The sequence below is a fragment of the Nicotiana attenuata genome, unplaced genomic scaffold, assembly GCF_001879085.1.
Source record: "Nicotiana attenuata strain UT unplaced genomic scaffold, NIATTr2, whole genome shotgun sequence".
Classification (NCBI taxonomy): Eukaryota; Viridiplantae; Streptophyta; class Magnoliopsida; order Solanales; family Solanaceae; genus Nicotiana; species Nicotiana attenuata.
The window spans coordinates 221,345-241,720 of record NW_017671421.1 but is presented as its reverse complement, the minus strand read 5'-3'; the positions used below and the strand labels follow the sequence as shown (position 1 = coordinate 241,720).

The following is a 20,376-nucleotide window of genomic DNA, read 5'->3' as shown; positions in this document are numbered from 1 at the left end:
AAGTTTTGGGTCAATTTTTGGTGGAAATTTTGATTGTTGGTTTTATTGGTACTGTTATTGGTTCAAGTCTGTGTTTGAAGCTGATTCTCCTTCAATTCTATGGTAGATTTCACTTGCTGGATACTGTCTTTGCTGCTGCTTCTTTGACTCACTTACCCCTCATTTGTTGGCTTCAATAGTTGAATTCCAGGTACATGTTCTGGATCTTCCCTGATGTAGCCTCCAAAACTGGATATAAGATGAAGCTGTATTTGTTTTCTCTTATGGATCTATGAACATTACTTCGTCGTAATTCAATTAGTCATTGTAACTAATATGGACTGGGGAACTGCGTTTTCATTAGACAATTATGTTATCGCATTTTTGTTGCTGATTAGTGTCGTGTTAATTAGACTGTTGGAATCACTCTTTGGCATATAGTAGTATTCTGTTCGATAAAGTTTTCTTATAGTTTAGTTCATTTTAAAATTTGACATCATGTTATTATAGGTGTTGCATTAGTATTATGTTTAGATTCCTATTTGATAAATGCTACCAATATATATTATACAAGGTTTGAATATGTTTCTGAAAATAAACTCTAGGGTAAATATGTATTCATAGGGATATATACACTCCAGAATGAAAGTGAGATTTAAAATCAACCTATAAGATTGAAGCTTAACTGTTCCAAAATATCCTAATTACCATGAAAAATCGGATTGTGAATGGTTTTACATGTTTTCAACGATTTTTAATTCGTTTAATTGCTGTATGTAATGAATTGATACATTGATTTATTTTAACTCTTAAAAATAATCATCTATTGCCATAGTGTAGAATTCAGAAAAGATACCAAAAATTCAAGGTCAATTCATTACACTTGGGCCTATAATAAAGCTGTCCAGATGCTGCATGTTAAGCCTGTCGGAGGCCCAAATATAAGAGTCAGCTGAAACTTTGCTATTGGGCCCAGTTATATTAATGATAGGCCTAGTCAAAAATAAATAATGAAGCTACAGGGATCCCGATTCAGGCTCTATTTCAGTTTCTAATTGGGCCTGCGCAAAGGCCCACAACTGGACATTTCTTTATAAAAACCTGACCGAAAATTCCTCCTTCTTGGGCTAGTCTCAAGGCCCAACGTGCTGAAGGTCTGATGTTTTCAAAGTTGTAATTTAATTTGGTAATGCAATTCTAGGCCTTCTAAATTAGGTAGCGAATTCAAATTAAGAGGGTTTTCCTCTTGTTTAAGTTCGGACTTGAACTTGAGGCCCGAATTTTGTAATGCTAATTAATTAGGTTTTTAGAGACAATCTTTATTAGAGAACAATAGTCTCTTTAGGATGGCCTTTAAAATAATTCGAGGTGCGCCGCGCCCAAATAAAATCACAAACTGCGTGGCCCTCTTTAATTACTTCATTAAAAATACTTAGAAACCGGGACGTTCCATTTAGCGAATTTTTATGGCCGCCCGCAAAGTAAATAATACGCTAGTCGCTTAGGCGCGTTCTTTAATAATCTTACCTTCCTAAATGCGGGTGCGCATTTCATGCGACCCAAATCCAAATCCCAAAACGTTGAATAAAATGTGTCGAGGATCCGGGTGCATTTCATGTGACGTGATCCGAAAACATATTTTAAACGACGTTCAATTTCCTAAAATTAATTAAAAACAGTACATAATTTTAAAATTGCACTATAGGATGACATGTATTAAAATCAGATTTTTAGCCAATTATAATAGTTTAAGCGACCGTGCTAGAATCACGGGATCCGGGGGTGCCTAATACCTTCCCCCGGGTCAACTGAATTCCTTATTCAGAATTTTTGGTTCGCAGACTCTATTCGGGAAGTCGAAATTTCCTCGATTTGGGATTCAAGAAAACCGGTGACTTGGGACACCAAAAGCCAAACCTATCCCAAGTGGCGACTTTAAAGATCAAATAAATAATTCCATTTCGAATAATGTCATTTAAAATGGAAAAACTCCCTTATACATTATCCTTCGGGGTAGGTGTGTAAAAAAGGAGGTGTGACAGTGATATGCATGAAATACTTCTCAAGAATAATGTAGATGGTGGAGCAGCAAGAGGGGTTTGCATATCATCTTAAGTATAAGAGTTTGAGACTAAATTATTTATGCTTTGCAGATGATATATTGTTGTTCTATAAAGGAGACCCATGGGCATTAATGCTTCTGATTAGAGGGCTTGCAACCTTCTCCCAAGCATTAGGATTGAAAACAAATAATGCCAAATCCAACATTTTCAGTGCAAACATGGAAAGGCAAAAGCTAGCTGATAATGGCCTACAATTGGAAAAGGCAGCATCAGGGAGAAGGCCTAGTGTACCAGCAGTTTTCATAGGACAAGAATTAATTGGTGGTGCTAATGAGATCATGACTCTCCATTTAGAGGGAAGGCTTATTCCTTTGCTCAAAAAAGCTAAAGCTATTTGGTTATAGTAGCATTTATACTGTGTACTAGTTTTACATACCTGCGTTGCATGTGTGCACCGCGTCAATCAGTAAAATATATACAAAAAGCAAATTGTTCCTTGTGTACCCCATACATTTGAATACACAACTTCAAAAAATTATGCAAATATTTTTAAATAATATATTTGAGATATATATAAATATAAAAAAAAGTGAAAGTTCTTGAAATGACGAATATTGATTCGATTTAGCTGGCTTAATAAAGGAATAATTCTTTCCCACATGCCTCAGATGCTTTTTGTGACTTCAGGCTTTGCTCCACCTATTGAAGTTATCCTGATCTTTTTTCTTGTGGGATTAATTAGCAAAATTTATTTGATATAAAGAAATCAATGATAAGATTGTAATAATAATATCTTCATCTTCTGTAAATTTATGTTGTTTGGACTTAATGTTAAGTGTCCATTCGTTAGTACTTCGATAAAATTCTGCGCATGGTTTATTGTCCTCTTCATTTTTCATTAGTCTCTTACTGCATGTGCAATAGCTAAAAACTAATATTAAATACATGTGTAATAGTTCAAGTTTTATATTTTCAAAACATCTCAAAAAATATACAGTACTATAAGATGACAAAAATTGGAAGCAAGGTGAGAAAAACACAACTAAATGTTTTAGTAAGAATTCGTCTATTTCACCCAAAATAAAATATGATCAAGTTTCAAATAAAACGATTGCCATAATGAACACGGATAAATTATAATATGACACATTATACCGTTTCGATATGAACTTCATTTATAAAAATAAATTTAGATGAATGAAATTGAACTACAAAGAGAATCCTCAAGTTCATTAAAGATTTAGCAGTCAATAATGAGTTCCTAGCAATTTATGATATAGGAAATTTAGGAAGAAAACTTAACAATTGGGGTTGTCTTTTGAAACATTCCTCAAATTGCATACACAAAAACAAACAAACAAATAAAAAGGATACATAGAATTAAAAATTTTCATATTCAATACAAATATAAAGAAATACAAAAAACAATTCATAGCCATTAAAAGTGAAAAAAGAAGAAATTCATACCATCAGAGGCGGAGTTGGGATTTGAAGTTACTGGGTTCGAAATTTTAACCTATTTACGTTAGTGAGTTCTAAAGTAAGAATTTATATATATAGGCAAATATATGGTTTCGACTAAAGTCACTGGGTTCGGCCGAACCCGGTGTTTAAGCTGTAGCTCCGCCCCTGCATACCATCTTCACTCTAGTGCTCCAAATAATTTGAAAAACATATAGTAAACATTAATGAATTTAATAGACAATAATTAATAGAAAATAAACCAGCAATTCGATTCTATATATATTCAATACGCCCTCATATATATCAGTACGTTTTAGTCACAAATGTTCTATATGACACAGGAGTTTTACATCGAAGAAAAATTAACTTTTAGATCATAACAAAGGAGAACGAAAGATACAAAACAAATAAAGATAAATAAATTAAAGATGTGAACTTTATGAACCGCCTGAGTACCTGATAACGACCCATAAATACAGATGATTGGTTGTAGGCCACCAACTTTAACGTGTGTTAGGAGTACATGTAATAGTTTACATGTTAGAGTTAGACTTTGATTTGGACTCAACATTAAACGTATATAACAATAACAAATATTTAACTTGGGAAAAGGTGTATATGAATAAAACTTTGAAATTCTTTATCAACTTCATAAGATATTTATGTTCCTAATTTGTATATCTAGGTAAATAAAAAAAATTGTTTGATTTAATATAAGGTAAAATTTATTAGTTGATTTTTATGTCCTTACATAGTGATTTAAATAAGGAAAGTTTTAATAAACAAAATTTTAGTTGATTTCTAACTCCTAAACATTAGAAAAATAATTAAATAATTATTCCTAAATATTAAAAAATTATTAAATGATTATTTCTATATATTAGAAAAATAACTTAAATTACTATTTTGTCTAATGTAAAATTTATTTAAAGGGTAAAAAAGACGAACAACATTTCGCTAAGGGCCTTCGTGCTTTTAATACAGTATAGATATAGATATAGATAACTACACTCCTTTTTCTTTTTTTTAGACATTTGGTATTCGAAATCTACTGAAACGACTAATTTGGGTTCATAGAGTAAGTTCATATTGATATTTATGAACAAGAAGATGAATAGGAGTGGCTAGTAGTTTGGTTTTATAGCTATGCTTATGGGACTTGAATGTAGTCATTTGAGCATCTTTTATCTAACATGCTCAATGATGACTCTGTTTCCTCGGCAGATGTCCTTAATATTTCTTAAGCATTATGATTTACATATAATGTCATAGACTTGTTGATTGTGAGTGTAATTTCCACAAAACTCTCCATTCCTACTATCACTCACTTTTTTTAACCATTTTTGCGAAACCATCAAGAGGGGTTTTGGACTCTGACCAGAGGCGGACCTAGGATTAGAGCAAGACGGGGCACCATTGTATGCTAATCACTAGCCATAAAATTCGGCGTGCAACTATTTGGAAACTTAATATATGATGACTTACCATTCAAATATAAACAAAAGCAGTTCTAAAGAAAAAGAAAGAACGAACAGAGAGAGATTTCTTCGCAAAATCGATGCAATGGGAAAGGGAGATGTTTGATTAAGTATGTTTCACACTTTAAATTTCTAGTATTTTAATAAATAAAAAAGAGGCCAATGATCAAAAGGGCGTTCAAACTTTAAATTATCAAAATTTAGTAAAGAAATCAAGATTATGGGTATGTTAATAGTTTCAAACTTTCAGTTGCCATTGTTGAGTTAGAGTCAAAGTGATTGTTAAAGAAGGTTGTAGAAGAATTCGTATTTTTCTATTTGTGGAGCTATATGTTGCAAATTGAGGCTTTTGATTATAAGGTAGAGATTTGAAAAAGAATAAAACTATTATGTTTATTAGTACTAAGCTATAGTTGAATTCAAAAAGAAGATAAAAGTTAAAAATAAAGTAATTTGCGGAGTATTAAGTATAAAAACTGTTATATTCCAAGAACTAAAACAAAAAGGAGAAAAGGCTGAAGTAGGGTTTTTAACCCTCGTCATCCAGCCAAGGAGCGAATTTGATTGCCCAACGCAATCACTTCTCCATCCACCTTTCTCTATTTGGGGGCACAACTCAAATATATATTGGATCACATATACATGGACAGATATATATAGTATATATAGGGAAATTTTCATAAAGCACTATCTTTTAGTAGCAATTAGCCATTTATAGATACAATTTGCTATATTACGGGTTATAGATACATTTTCTGTGGTTATATGATGTATTTGATGTATTTAAGCTATTGTATTCATGAATACAGTAGCAAAAATAGGCGTGAATCAGGGAAGTCCAGCTAATCAGTTGTTGTATTCGAGTGTATTCGATTGTATTCATGGCGTGAAACATGGGAATACAGCTGGACAGATTACTGTATTCGACTGTATTCACGGCGTGAAACAGGGGATTACACTGTTTAAAACGGAAAGTGTATCAATTAACATAATAGACTACTAATATAACTCAACAAATTCAATTATAACACACAAAAATTGTATTTCGGGTTATAAAAAAGATTCTCAACTGGAAAAACTCTTAAAAACATAGTAATCTTCAGAGAAAATTATATAATACATCTGAATACATAAATTATATTAATTGAAAAAATATATGAATACATAGAATACAACGGGATACATTGAAATACAATGAAAAAAAAAGACAGTGAATACAGAAATATATGGAATACAACGAGATACAATGAAATATAATGAAAAAAAGACAATGAATACAATGAAATACAGCGAGATATATTGAAATACACTTAAAAAAGGTAATAGAATCTTCAAGTTGTTCAGCCCAACACTTCGTCATCTTTGTTCAAGAACAACCCTAATGTCGTCTCGTCGAGTTGCAGCCCTAACCAAACATCTTTTGCAGCACAAATACTGTTTCATCGTCTTCAAATAACCAAAGCCCAAACTAAATAAAACTTGATTCCAATATTTGGCAGTAACTTGATTCCAATGTTTAGCCGCATCATGAGGAAACAGAATCAATAAGAAAGGCCCGTTTCAGGTGCTGCATCAGTCAACCTATGACTACAGATTGATATGGAAAGAGGAAATAGTAGGCAGTAAGAGCAAGAGGAAAAAATTTGGGAAGGCAAAACAAAACTGATACCAAAGTTTTGCCATTTGTATCTACGAGGCATAATTTCGTCATTCAGATAGAAAAAAGAGAGAAAGTTAAGATAAAAACTGGCTGTTTGTTGGATCTTCTTTTTGTTTTCCTTTTCTCCTTGGATTGAAGATTACATGCCGGAGACCTTAGCGAATTTGGGTGAAAGAAGAGGTATGAATCGTGGGTTTGTGGGATAAGAGAGTAAAGTGTATGCAAAAAGAGAGAGAGAACGTGGTTAGTAAGATTTACTGTGATTATGTGAGAGAAAAGACTAAAAAGGAGAGAGAAAAATATTATTTAGCATATATGGTGCCTTAAATGTAGGATGTAACTATAATTAGATATTTTGCTATAAAAGATAAAAGGTATCTATAGGATGTAATATTTTAAAATGGTATTTATTTTAAAATAAATAGGGTACTAAGCTTTTCTATAGGGTGTAAAATTTCCATATATATATATAGTATTTTGGCCGAGGCTAACGGGGTCCCGTGACCCTCAACCCACAACGTAAGTCCGCCCCTGAGTCTCTGACCCCCACCCGTCTATTCAAAGCAAATAAAACAAAAATTATAAGATCAAGGAGGTTTTTTTTATTTATTTATAAATGTAGTGTCCTGGACAGCTTGCGTGCAATTTCGGTAGAGTATCTGTTACCTTCCACCATCACAGGTATCGGATAACTCTATTCATCAAACTTGGACAAATATGAAAAAAAGGAATTTTTACATTCCTATGCCACATAGGAAACCTTATTACCCTCAATGTTTAAGGTTTGACTTAATTACACTTAGTATACCAAATTACCAATTCTATACCATAATGTATTTTAAGGGTACAATTAATGCAGCGTATATCCCTCCTTAATTTAAGGTACCGTATATCCCACCCCTCCTACGTTTCTTTCTCCCAAACCCTCACCCTCACCCACGTTTGTGTATATCATAACATCAGGTGACGAATCCTTTATAGCCTTCTGAGACAAAGCATCACATGCCTGCATACGGCGATTCAATTCCTCCAATTTAGCAAGAGCTTTGGCTTTCTGTTGTTTACTTCGTTCTTCCTCTTCTTTCTGTAGCTGTAAGGCACGTGCATACACGACATATGCCATCAATTTCATAGTCCCAGTTCTCAAACAATATCAAATACTATAATCTATTGCAATATTTCTTATTTTTATCACAATAATTGCGTTTTTTCAGAAGATTTTGTAGAAGTTTTAGTCGTTTTGGATTTGTGAAAACAGAAAATAATGCATCTACAATCAGAATACAAATAATCTACAATTCATCTACAAAATATCTACAAACTGGGTATATTGAATTTTAATATCCCAATTCCCATTCGATTGTAGTTTAATTGGGATTTTCGACATAATTGCGTTATTTGCAGAAGATTTGTAGAAGTTTTAGTCGTTTTTGATTTGAGAAAACAGAAAACAAAGCATCTACAATTAGAATACAAATAATCTACAATTTATCTACAAAATATCTACAAACTGGGTTACATTAAATTTTTATATCCCAATTCCCATTCAATTGTAGCATAGTTGTGATTTTTGACATAATTGCATTTTTTCAGAAGATTTGTAGAAGTTTTAGCCGTTTTTTATTTGTGAAAACAGAAAATAAAGCATCTACAATCAGAATACAAATAATCTACAATTTATCTACAATTTCTGCAATATGTCTTCTTCTTCTTCTTCGAGTTTCAATCTGAAATTCAGTCAAAATCAAGTCTAATCTTCACCAAAACCCCTCAAAATTGAGATATAAACTCCAAACCATTTTCCCGATTATTTTCAACAACACCCAATCCAAACAAATAATGATATTTGAAAACCTAAATTTGAATTCAAAGCTTTCAAGCTTTTTAATGGCTGTCAATGGTGGAAAATATCTGGAAGAATATTTACTTCCATAATTGTAGCGCGCCTAAATAGGAATATCTGGAAGAATATTTAGTTTCAGATTTGTAGCGCGCATAATTAGGAAAGAATCAGCTCCTAATAATTGGTATTTAATGAATGGTAGATATTTGTAGAATAACTGTGAACATGGCGGGTAAATATGAAACTATGCACATTTTTGGTAATAAGGTTTCATATATGGTATAGGAAGGAAAAAGTCTCTATGAAAAACTTACCTAGTACCACCAGATTGAACCTGAGACTTCACAATTAACAGCTCACTTCACTAGGCCGCACCCTTGTGTGCTGATGGGGTTGTTGGCGTTATATAACTTCTAAAATCAGTGTAAGAATGGATACCCATTCCTTCACATTGTGAGCTATGAACTAAACAAGCTTCCCAAAAGTTTCAAAAGTGTGATCAAGACTTGTTCAGGCTGTTGCATAATTAGATTGTGACAATGTTGTTTCCTTTAATGTATGTGTCTCTTCTTAAAAAACTCGACGAATCTGTCTAATCAAAGGAAGTTAACAAATTCTTCCTCATCCTATAAACCTTGAGTTTCCTCTTGGAGATAAGTAACCCATCTTAGCCACATTCGTTGTATTATTCTTGCACATATTCCATATCTTGATTCTCAACCTTCTCTTCCAATTGCTCAGTTTCCCTGTTCCCTGTTTCCTGTCCCTCACTTTCTTTGAACTTGGAATGTCTAGTACTCTAGTTGCTATTCTATGGTGATTCTTCACTTGACTATCAACTTCTGCCTCCTCCTCATGCTGCATATGCTCAAATTTCTCTCTTCCAGTCTTTCTAGTGGCTCAATATCATGAATTTGACTTTGACAGCGTAATATAATTTTAACTTTCCACTATCAGTCTATTTTAACTTATTGTAATAGGACCTATTTTATTTTTCAAGTTATTAATCCCACTTTTTAAACCCCTTGAAGTGATAGTTGACTCAACTTTGATTACGTGCTTGGAAAGGTCCTAAAGTGAAGGACGGCATAAACGAAATCAATGTGTTCCAATTTCTCTCATATATAAATTCTTTTGCAAAGAAATTAAACTCCAAAGTTTTTGATATTTCACAAATACGGACAAGAGCAAAAAAGCTCAGTTAATTCCTCAGCCACACAGAAAGACAAGGTGGTGAGGCGCCCCCTCCTCTAAACAACTCAAGTTAGACACAAACATCTTTCTATTCTCATGGCCTCAGCGACATCTCCACCAGCTCCATTCACCTTCATTTCCAGCAACCAAAGCACTGAGCACAGAACATATGGCCGATGGTTGACAACAAAACAGAGAAGACGACATGGCAGTTTCCAAGTTTGTGCAACCCAAGAAGGCCCCAGTAAGCGACAACGTGCTCCTCCTGGTGTTGATACAAGAATTCACTGGGAGAATGAAGATGAAGGCTGGGTAGGAGGAAGTAAATCACAGTCAGCACAAGAACGAATCAAAGCAGACGAAAAGAATCTCCTTGATGAAAAATTCTCTGACCTGCTCGACAGTTCAGCTGATTCTCACTACCAGTTAATCTTCATTTTCTATCTCCAGAAAGTTTGCTATTATCTTATCTCTAAAAGTGTGGCTCACAGTTCAAAGGAGAGAGTTTCCATTTGTTGCTTCTACTTTCCTTAATTTAAGGATAAGAAAAGGATATACATAAATATAATTGCCTGTTCTGAGAAAATGCACACATGATATATCAGAAGGGATAAAGTTCAATCAGAAAATTCTAATTCCAATGTTTCAGAATCTTTTCATAGCACGGGGAAAATCTAATGATCATTCTAAGTTTGTGAATTCAGGTTCTTGGGAGTATCTGCAACTGCTAATCTGGAGGAAATTAAAGCTGCATATAGGAGGCTATCAAAGGAGTATCATCCAGATACGACTACCCTTCCCATAAGAGCAGCATCAGAGAAATTCATGAAACTAAAAGAGATTTATGATGTCCTGAGTGATGAGGAACAACGTCGATTCTATGACTGGACACTAGCTCAGGAGGCAGCAAGCCGAGAAGCTGAGAAAATGAGAATAAAGCTGCAAGATCCGCGCATGCTAGAAATAGAAAACTGGGAATCCGTTCCAGATATGGTGGACAGACTTGGTGGAAGGAACATGGAGCTGAGTGATCAAGCAAAATCTGCCCTCACATTTGATATCTTGATCATTATCTTTTCATTTTGTTGCATTATATATGCAATATTCTTCAAGGAACAATATTAACAGAAACAACCATCCATACAATTGCTCAATGTATGATACATGATACTATCAAAGACAACAACATTCTATACTGTCTACACACTTCATGACTTTCTTCGCATAAGTATTGTACAAAGATGTTAAGAAACTGTGAATTGATGAATAGTCGAAACATGTATTGAGTAAAATATTTGCACTCAAATGTCTGATTGAGCTTAAGGTTACCATAGTGATTTTAAAAGAGAATGGCAACAAAAAAAAAACCAGTTCATATGGCAATGGATTGGGTCGGAAAACAAAACGATTGGAGCTTTAGTCATGAACATAGCTAAATTGTATTTCTATTGAGCTTATAAATGTACATTATTTTTTCTTCATTAGATTATTGATAGAAAGGAAGCAACAATACTCTCATAGTCTCATATATCGATAAAATCTTTCATGACGGGGCTATGTTTCTCAATGTTGGCCTGCCTTCGCCAGTTACCCACAGCCTGCTTAACAGTATCATGGGCCTTCTGTATTTCCTCCGAAGAAAATTTGTGTTCCACAATGCCCAGTGGACCAGGTTGTAGTACCTTAACTACAGTTTCCACATCCAGCTCCAGTTGCCTGCTAAAACAAGCACCAAAATATGAACGGCTCACAGAAACTCATTGTCAACTATGAACTCATGTGTCTCATTCTCATCTATAAAAGCAAATTATGACAATCCAATTGAAGAGTACTTTAAAGCGCACCGCCCCTATCAGTTTGCATTTAAATACCTACTCTTTAATCAATAAACCAATAGTACTAAAAACCGAAACTCCAAAGTTCATGCTAAATAGAAACAAGAGTTTATTGTTTCCTGATAAGCCAATATGTAATTTTCAAGAGTTAGACAAGTTCTAAAATTTCATTTGCTCTTCCAATATCAAATGAATTACAATCCTACCAGAGAAGTTGACGCTGCCTTTCAACCAAAACGGAAAAAGATACTAGTGGTATATAAAATAAAATCCCATCGACAAGGTTTGGTTGTTGTAAGATATAAATCCAACATTTTGACCATTTACAAGGCACTGTGTTGGAGAACTTGCTCAAAAATGTGCAATCTTTGTTGATTAGTGGCTTAAACATTATCATCTACCGAACAATGATTTAAAAGACGTGGCAGGGGCTCAAAGTCAAAGTCCACAAATATAAGGATCAAATTCCAAAATCGGATGAAGTTGGTCACCAGCTAATGTGAATCAATTAACTATACTTCCAGCCTACTCTAGTTGGGGTTGCCGATATGAATCTCTGCATCCATTGGGCCTCCTCTAATTCTCAATCCCTAACGTTGTTTGTTTTTTTGCTTTTTTCTAACAGAAAAGCACTGAAACAAACTTATGTAGTTAAGTCTCATAAATGGTGCACAAGAATTATGCTGAATACACTTCAGGCGAACCTCAGAACAATGTAACCAAATACAGCTAAAAATGCAGTACAACCATCACAAAGAAAAAGAGAATACCGCAGAGAGAAATTACTTGCATACATTTAGTATAAAAATAAAGCTTAACATATCATAAGAGATGCTACTTCAAAAAGAAAATTTGAAATAAAAACAACCGGTTGATTGATTCCAAACCTACTTAACAACAACGAAAAAAGAAACACTGAAAAGAGTGGTTAAGAAACCCGAATTACAGACTCATCAAAAGAATGAAAAAAAATACAGTGGGAGAAGCCAAATTTTAAAGCCTATAATCAATCAACTACACTTCAATCCCAAATTAGCCCATTTCAACTATATGACCCCTTTGTATTAGTTGCTCTCTGTTCAGGTTCATTTCATTATAATATCGTAACTAGACTATTGTTTTGAAGCCTAATAAATATTAATTAAGACACGAATAAGGAATGAGAAGTAGAATTACCTGAAGAGCCTGGAGAAGGGCAATACTTTGCCGATTTTGTCCAACGACAGAGGAGGCATCTTCCTTCTACCTATTCACCCTAAAAACTATTCTCACTTCTAAACATTTTCTATCTGATTAGGGCTTCAGCTACAAGGAAAAGGGGCTGCAGACTGCAGTTGTGGGTCTTCGCTCGAGTTCGGGTCGGAAAGGATCCGACTCCCCCGAGTTTCATGTGTGGAAATGACACCAGGTAGCCAGTTTTCATATTGCTTAAAATATATTCACAATTTACACTATTTAAAAATTAGCCAATTTTACTCAAACTTTCTAGAGTTTAAACCACGAAATTCAAACTTCAGGGCATCATTTCCTAAAGTTCAAAAATTATATACTGATGTTCGAATTTTATGTCCTTAATTTTAAATTAGTACTTCAAAAATTCAGAACACTAAGTCCAAAATTTCCAAATTCAGGATACTTAATCCTTAAGTTTGGCTGAACTGGATAATCTTTAAATATATTGTAAATTGTGAATATATTTTATATAACGGGCTTAAAAGTGACTATTGCTGCACTTCTCCGCTTAATTTTCACGTTGTCCTTTCCTCTTTTTCTATTTTTTCTTCCTCTTTTAGTTTTAGTAATAGGATTTAGTATCACAATTAAGAAGTCAGACAACTTTTGTTTGATTATTATTTTTATTTGTGTACAATTATGATTAATAGTACTACTATTATGGAGTTTCAATATGTAATTTTTTTACTAAGAAGTTGATGTTCAATTGAATTCCAAAGTTTATTATTTGACTTAGGTATTTCAAGAGTCCATTACTCAAATGGTCACTTAACTATCTCAAATTATCTTCTAAAGTCACTTTTCTTTCATTTGTAACAACAAAGTCACTGAACTGTACCTATTGCACTCAGAAGGTCACTCAACTAGATTTTTCAAATTTTCAATTGCCAAATACCTATTTTACTCTCTAAATTATAAACATTTATCTTCTTTTTATTTTTGTTAAACTTTTTAATATTATGATTTTTCCCTTTTTAATTTATATTATGGACTTACCTATAGAATAAGTAAATATCATTTATAAATTAAAAAATAAAAAATATTTAAGCATATATAATGCTGGAATAACAAAACAATGAGCATAATAAAAAAAATTAGAATAATTTGTTAGTAATAATATTTTATAATTTACAACAAAAATTCAAAAATTTATTTACACAATTCAGAATGAAAGAAAATAAAGGTTGTAAAATATATATTCCATGCACGTAATATAAAAATAATTATTTAAATAAAGGTATTTTTATAATATACATTATATATTCTTAAAAATTATGCTCAATTATAGTATATATATTCCATGCACGTCTTAACATAGCATATTATACCCTGTACAGATAGTCCCCTACTTTCCAATGACAAAACTTTGTGTCATTGAAAAGTTGGTAGAAACATATAATATAATTGAGTATAATTTTCAAGAATATATAATATATATTATAAAAATATATTTATTTAAATACTTATTTTTATACTAAGTGCATGGAATATATATTTTACAACCTTTATTTTCTTTCATTCTGAAATCTCTAAATAAATTTTTGAATTTTTCCTGTTAATACTAAAATTATTATTATGAATAAATTATTCTAATTAATTATTTTACTATGCTCATTATTTTGTTATTCCAGCATTATAGTCTTAAATACTTTTTATTTTTTTAATTTATAAATAATGTTTATTTATTCTATAGATAAGTCCATAATATAAATTAAAAAAGAAAAATCGTAATATTAAAAGTTTAAAAGAAAATAAAAGAAGATAAATGTCGATAATTTAGAGGGTAAAATAGGTATTTGGCAATCCAAAATTTGGAATATCTAGTTGAGTGACCTTCTGAGTGCAATAGGCATAGTTCAGTGACTTTGTTGTTATAAACGAAAGAAAAGTGACTTTAAGATATAATTTGTGATAGTTGAGTGACCGTATGACTAATTAACTCGGTATTTCAATAATGTTATTCTTTCGAACGGGAGAATTGCTAATGTCTTAATTAAACTTATGTAAACCAATCGTCAGCTATTGTGAGACAAATCGTCAAATGCGTGACCAACAAATCTGCTAACTATTTATATTCCACACTCTTTATACCCTATATCGAGCACTCATAGGCACACTGTATGTGGCAAAAATCTGAGAGCTCGATTTTACGACCGTCGTCCCTTGCCGTAGTTTCACCTCGAAGGCCCGGGGTATAGCTCGAGGTTCGTCTTCGAGATTTCTTTATGACCGACCACGGGGCAGCGCAAATCGATGGTTTACCATGAACAAGCAGGAAGTTCCCAAGGCACGTGACCAAAACTAACAATACCTGCAAGAGAAACACTAGTCTGTACCAGACTAGTGAATAGCTGTGCCAGCTATATTTTTTTGTAATAATAACTCATGTACTATGTTGGGATTTCCCTTCCTAGATAAAGGGGACCCTTACCATTTTGTAGCGGGGGATGAGATTGAATACAAGAACAAGAACATTCTCTGCTCTCTAACTTAAACATACTCTCTATTTGATTCTATTGCCTACATTCATTATCTTACTTGTATTTATTATATTTCATTAATTTTTCTTCATTTATTTGATCGTAAAGAGCCGCCATCAAAGCTCTCATAATTGATAGTCATTCATCGACTACGCTTAGCTAAGCATCCAACTCGACCTCGAGGCCCCGTATATGCCAGTTCGAGGCCCCGATTTTCAGTCGTTCGGTTTGATTAATATACTATCTTCAAGCTCTTATCTTATTTTCTAGTCTCTTACTTAGCATCTATTGCCTAACAACTAGCATGAAAATAAATCACATATTTTTAGAACCACAAAAATCTAATTATTATCACCATTTTCAAGGTAAACAGTTTGGCGCCCACCATGGGGCTATAAATAATAGTGATTGTTTTCTTGCTAGTTTACTACATAACGCAAGTTATCTTTCACGCTTTTTCTTGTCCAAAGAATCTTTGATTTCAGGTCAAAATGTCAAACTCAGTGAATGCACGTGAGAACAACGGTCCTGAGGATCATGGAGAGAATGGTGTAGCTGTTTCAGGCGTTTGTGTACCACCGCGAATCCCTGAGGATGCACCAGAACCAATTCTCGTAGACGTGGTCTCGCGCAACGCCCAACACGTCGTTATAAACTCCCATACCAACAGGAGTATATGCAAAGAGAACCAACAGGAAGCTCGGAAAAATCCAACCCGGGAAGAAAGAGAGGCAGACGGGAGAAACGGAACGGAAAAACCTCAGCACATCGTTCATATGATCATCAGAGGGACAGACGTTCCCCAAGGGCCCGTGATCAAGCGGGCAAAGGTTTCCGTCGCAATGGAAGGGCAAATCCGGGGCCGCATGCCCTAGGACGTCCTTGCCTTCAGTGAAGAGGACATCGAGATCTTGCCGCATCCCCATAACGACGCGCTGGTAATTTCATTTCTCTTGAATAACGTTCAAAGTAAACGTGAACTCGTGGATCCAGGTAGCTCAGCCAACGTAATCAGGCCGAAGGTGGTGGAGCAGCTCGAATAGCTCGATCAAATCATACCTACCTCCCGAGTCCTCAGCGGTTTCAACATGGCCAGCGAAGCAACGAAGGGGGAGATCACCCTCCCGGTCAACGTGTCTGATACAGTTCAAAACATAAAATTTCATCGAAGGTGACATGAGATATAATGCATTACTTGGAAGACCATGGATATACAACACGAGGGCAGTAACGTCAACTCTTCACCAGAAGATAAAGTTTCTGGCGGAAGACGGTATAAAAATGGTATATGGAGAACAGCATGCGGCGAGGGAGATGTTTGCGGTTCATGAGGAGCCACCAACCTCAATATCCTCCACCTCGGAGGAGCCAGAGGACAAACATACCCCCCAGAACGATGAAGAAGACTTCCTGGCCCCCCAAACCTTCATTGCCCCCGAAGAATCGGACGCAACAAAATCAACAGTGGAAGAGCTGGAACAAGCTAGTTTGGTCGAGCATCTCCCAGATCGGAAGGTATACCTGCGAACGAGATTAACCCCCGAACTCAGGAGGAAATTCATTCAATTCCTTATAAATAACATCGATTGCTTTGTGTGGTCCCATTTAGATATGACAGGGATCCCGCCGAAAATAACCACCCATCGACTAAGTGTCGACCCCAGGTTCAAACCAGTGAAGCAAAAAAGAAGACCCCGGTCCGAGGTAAAACACGCGTTCATCAAGGATGAGGTAACAAAACTCCTCAAAATAGGATCTATTAGGGAAGTAAAATATCCCGAATGGTTGGCCAATGTGGTGGTAATTCCCAAAAAAGGGAATAAGTTAAGAATATGCATAGATTATAAAGACTTGAATAGAGCATGCCCCAAAGATTCATTCCCGTTGCCCAATATCGATCGCTTGATCGATGCTACGGCGGCCACGAGATCCTCACTTTTCTCGATGCCTACTCAGGGTATAATCAAATTCAGATGAACCCCGAAGATAGGGAAAAAACTTCGTTCATCACGAAGTACGGTACGTACTGCTATAATGCGATGCCTTTCGGGCTAAAAATGCGGGAGCCACATACCAACGCCTAGTTAATAAGATGTTCGAAAACCAAATAGGCAATTCCATTGAAGTTTACATTGATGATATGTTAGTTAAGTCCCTGCGCGCAGAGGACCATTTGACTCATTTGCAGGAGACATTCGACATCCTCAGTAGTTACAACATGAAACTCAATCCCGAGAAATGTGCCTTCGGAGTGGGTTTGGGCAAGTTCTTAGGCTTCATGGTGTCAAATAGAGGGATTGAGATCAATTCCGATAAAATCAAAGCCATCGAAGAGATTACGGTGGTGAACAATGTAAAGGCCGTGCAACGGCTGACTGGGCGAGTAGCAGCTTTGGGCCGATTCATATCAAGGTCGTCAGACAGGAGTCATCATTTCTTCTCCCTACGCAAAAAGAAAAACAGCTTCAAATGGACTCCAGAATGCCAACGTGCTTTAGAGGAGTTGAAGCGATACCTGACGAACCCACCTTTACTCCATACCCCAAAGGAGGATGAAACACTGTATTTGTACCTGGCTGTGTCCGAGGTAGCGGTAAGTGGTGTGCTGGTTCGAGAAGAGCAAGGTACGCAATTCCCTGTCTATTATGTAAGTCGGACCCTGGGAGATGCCGAAACCAGGTATTCGCACCTAAAAAAGTTAGCTCTTGCATTAATAAGTGCATCTCGAAAGTTAAAGCCTTATTTCCAATGCCATCGTATTTGTGTTTTAACAACATATCCTCTTCGAAGCATATTGCATAAGCCCGAACTATCAGGCCGGCTGGCCAAATGGGCAATCGAACTCGGGGGGGGGGGGGGTACGATATTGAATACCAACCCCGAACGGCTATCAAGTCCCAAATTCTGGCGGATTTTGTGGCCGACTTAACACCTGCCCTCGTGCCCGAGGTAGAGAAAGAACTTCTACTAAAAACAGGCACATCTTTGGGAGTATGGACCTTGTTCACCGACGGCGCCTCAAACGTGAAAGGGTCCGGACTCGGTATAGTCCTGAAGCCACCTACGCACGGCATGATTAGGCAATCTATAAAAACTACAAAATTGACTAACAACGAAGTCGAGTATGAGGCTATGATTGCAGGTCTGGAATTGGCCAAAGGCCTAGGAGCAGAAGTCATCGTAGCAAAATGTGATTCCCTTTTGGTAGTAAATCAGGTAAATGGGAGCTTCGAGGTTCGAGAAGACAGGATGCAAAGGTACCTAGACAAAATTAAAGTCACATTGCATCGCTTCAAAGAATGGACCCTGGTCCACATACCTCGACAGCATAATAGCGAGGCCGATGCCCTCGTAAACCTGGGGTCATCTGTCGAGGAAGATGACTTCCTTCCCGGGGCTATTGTTCAGCTATCCAAATCAGTGATCGAGGAAGGCCACGCCGAGATCAACTCCACCAGCTTGACATGGGATTGGAGAAACAAATATGTCAATTATTTGAAAAGTGGGAAGCTACTCGCGGACCCAAAGGAATCGAAGGCTCTACGAACCAAAGCAGCCCGATTCTCGCTCGACGAAAATGGAACTCTATACAGGAGAACCTTTGATGGGCCCTAGCAATATGTCTGGGGCCGGGGGACACAGATTACGTGCTCTGAGAAATCCACGAGGGCACCTGCGGAAATCACTCCGTTGCTGATTTCTTAGTCCAGAAGGTGATCAGATCAGGTTACTATTAGGACAACATGGAGAAAGACACCCAAGAATTCGTCCAAAAATGCGACAAATGCCAGAGATTCGCACCGATGATTCACCAACCCGGTGAACAGCTACATTCGGTCTTGTCACCATGGCCGTTCATGAAGTGGGGAATGGACATCGTCGGACCCCTACCGACGGCGCCAGGTAAAGCTAGATTTATTCTATTTATGACAGATTATTTCTCAAAATGGGTGGAAGCGCAGGCCTTCGAGAAGATAAGAGAAAAAGAAGTCATTAACTTCATCTGGGATCATATCATGTGCCGGTTCGGAATTCCTTCCGAGATAATGTGTGATAACGAAAAACAGTTCATCGGAAGCAAAGTAACACAGTTCCTCGAGGACCACAAAATCAAAAGAATCCTGTCAATACCCTACCACCCGTGTGCAAACGGCCAGGCCGAGTCCACAAACAAGACCATCATTCAAAACTTGAAGAAGAACTTAGAAAGTGCAAAGGGAAAATGAAGATAAATATTACCCGAAGTACTATGGGCATATCGAACAACTCCAAAATCAAGCACAGGAGAAACGCTTTTCACTCTGGTATATGGCGCTGAGGCTTTGATACCGCTCGAGGTCGGAGAACCAAGTGCCAGGGTCCGACACGCCACCGAAGCTCAAACAACGAAGCCATGACTGCGGCTCTCGAGCTATTGGATGAAAAGCGAGAAGCTTCGTTGGTCCGAATGGCCGTCCAAAAACAAAGGATTGAAAGGTACTATTACAGGAGAACAAATCTCCGACATTTCGGAGTCGGGAACTTGGTCCAGAGGAAAGTCACCCTGAGCACTCGAAACCCTAATGAAGGAAAGCTAGGCCAGAACTGGGAAGGACCGTACCGCATCCTCGGAGTGATCGGCAAAGGATCCTACAAGCTCGGTACCATGGAAGGTGAACAGCTTTCGAGCAATTGGAACATATCAATGCTCAAATGCTACTACTGCTAAGGAGTTCCATGGAAGACGCCAAAGTGTCCCCTAGCTTGAAGACCTTAGGTTTTAAAGCATGTGTTGCACTCTTTTCCTTTAACCGGATTTTACCCCAAGAAGGGTTTTACCGGCAAGGTTTTTAACGAGGCAACATCTATATGCTACCTAAGGAGAACTTAACAACTATTCAAGGCTTCTCTTCAATCAACCTTGAATACTGGGGGGCATCCCCCCGGGAGATCACCCGCTCGAAGAAGTCAAGATGAGCCAAAAAGGGTCTCAATAGGAAAATGATGTATCGGGCCAAACGGTCGAATAAACCGTGTCCGCATAGAATAATTGAACCCTTGGCGATGAAAACACGTATAATTCTGCCAAGTAATCAAGGAATATTTTTCCATCAAAACACTTTGCGCTTCAAACAAATCTGCTATTTTTTCAAGAAACGGCTCCAGAG

The 20,376-nt window shown here is 36.2% G+C and overlaps 2 protein-coding genes across 3 annotated transcripts; one reads left to right on the top strand and one right to left on the bottom strand.

Moving 5' to 3' along the window:
- The first annotated feature begins 9,633 nt into the window (after nt 1-9,633).
- On the top strand, nt 9,634-10,981 carry LOC109208171 (NAD(P)H-quinone oxidoreductase subunit T, chloroplastic). The gene is made up of 2 exons (XM_019371225.1): nt 9,634-10,106; nt 10,386-10,981. Exons 1-2 carry the CDS (start codon nt 9,778-9,780, stop codon nt 10,804-10,806), a joined length of 750 nt encoding a protein of 249 aa, XP_019226770.1. The 5' UTR covers nt 9,634-9,777; the 3' UTR covers nt 10,807-10,981.
- Nucleotides 10,941-12,913, bottom strand: LOC109208173. 2 transcript variants are annotated; one of them, XM_019371227.1, is made up of 2 exons: nt 12,693-12,906; nt 10,941-11,397 (listed from the first exon to the last, which is right to left on the bottom strand). In XM_019371227.1, the coding sequence occupies exons 1-2, from the start codon at nt 12,749-12,751 to the stop codon at nt 11,205-11,207; spliced, it is 252 nt and encodes an 83-aa protein (XP_019226772.1). In that variant the 5' UTR covers nt 12,752-12,906; the 3' UTR covers nt 10,941-11,204. The 2 variants fall into 2 exon arrangements, with proteins under 2 accessions (XP_019226772.1, XP_019226771.1); XM_019371226.1 differs by having other exon boundaries at nt 11,077-11,400; nt 12,693-12,913.
- Nucleotides 12,914-20,376: the final 7,463 nt, after the last annotated feature.

Coding starts and splice junctions, on each gene's coding strand:
- LOC109208173 (XM_019371226.1), bottom strand. CDS start 12,751: ATGCCTCCTCTGTCGTTGGACAAAATCGGCAAAGTATTGCCCTTCTCC. Junction 11,401..12,692: donor CCCTTCTCCAGGCTCTTCAG/GTAATTCTACTT, acceptor TGCTTGTTTTAG/CAGGCAACTGGAGCTGGATG.
- LOC109208171 (XM_019371225.1), top strand. CDS start 9,778: ATGGCCTCAGCGACATCTCCACCAGCTCCATTCACCTTCATTTCCAGC. Junction 10,107..10,385: donor TCAGCTGATTCTCACTACCA/GTTAATCTTCAT, acceptor TTGTGAATTCAG/GTTCTTGGGAGTATCTGCAA.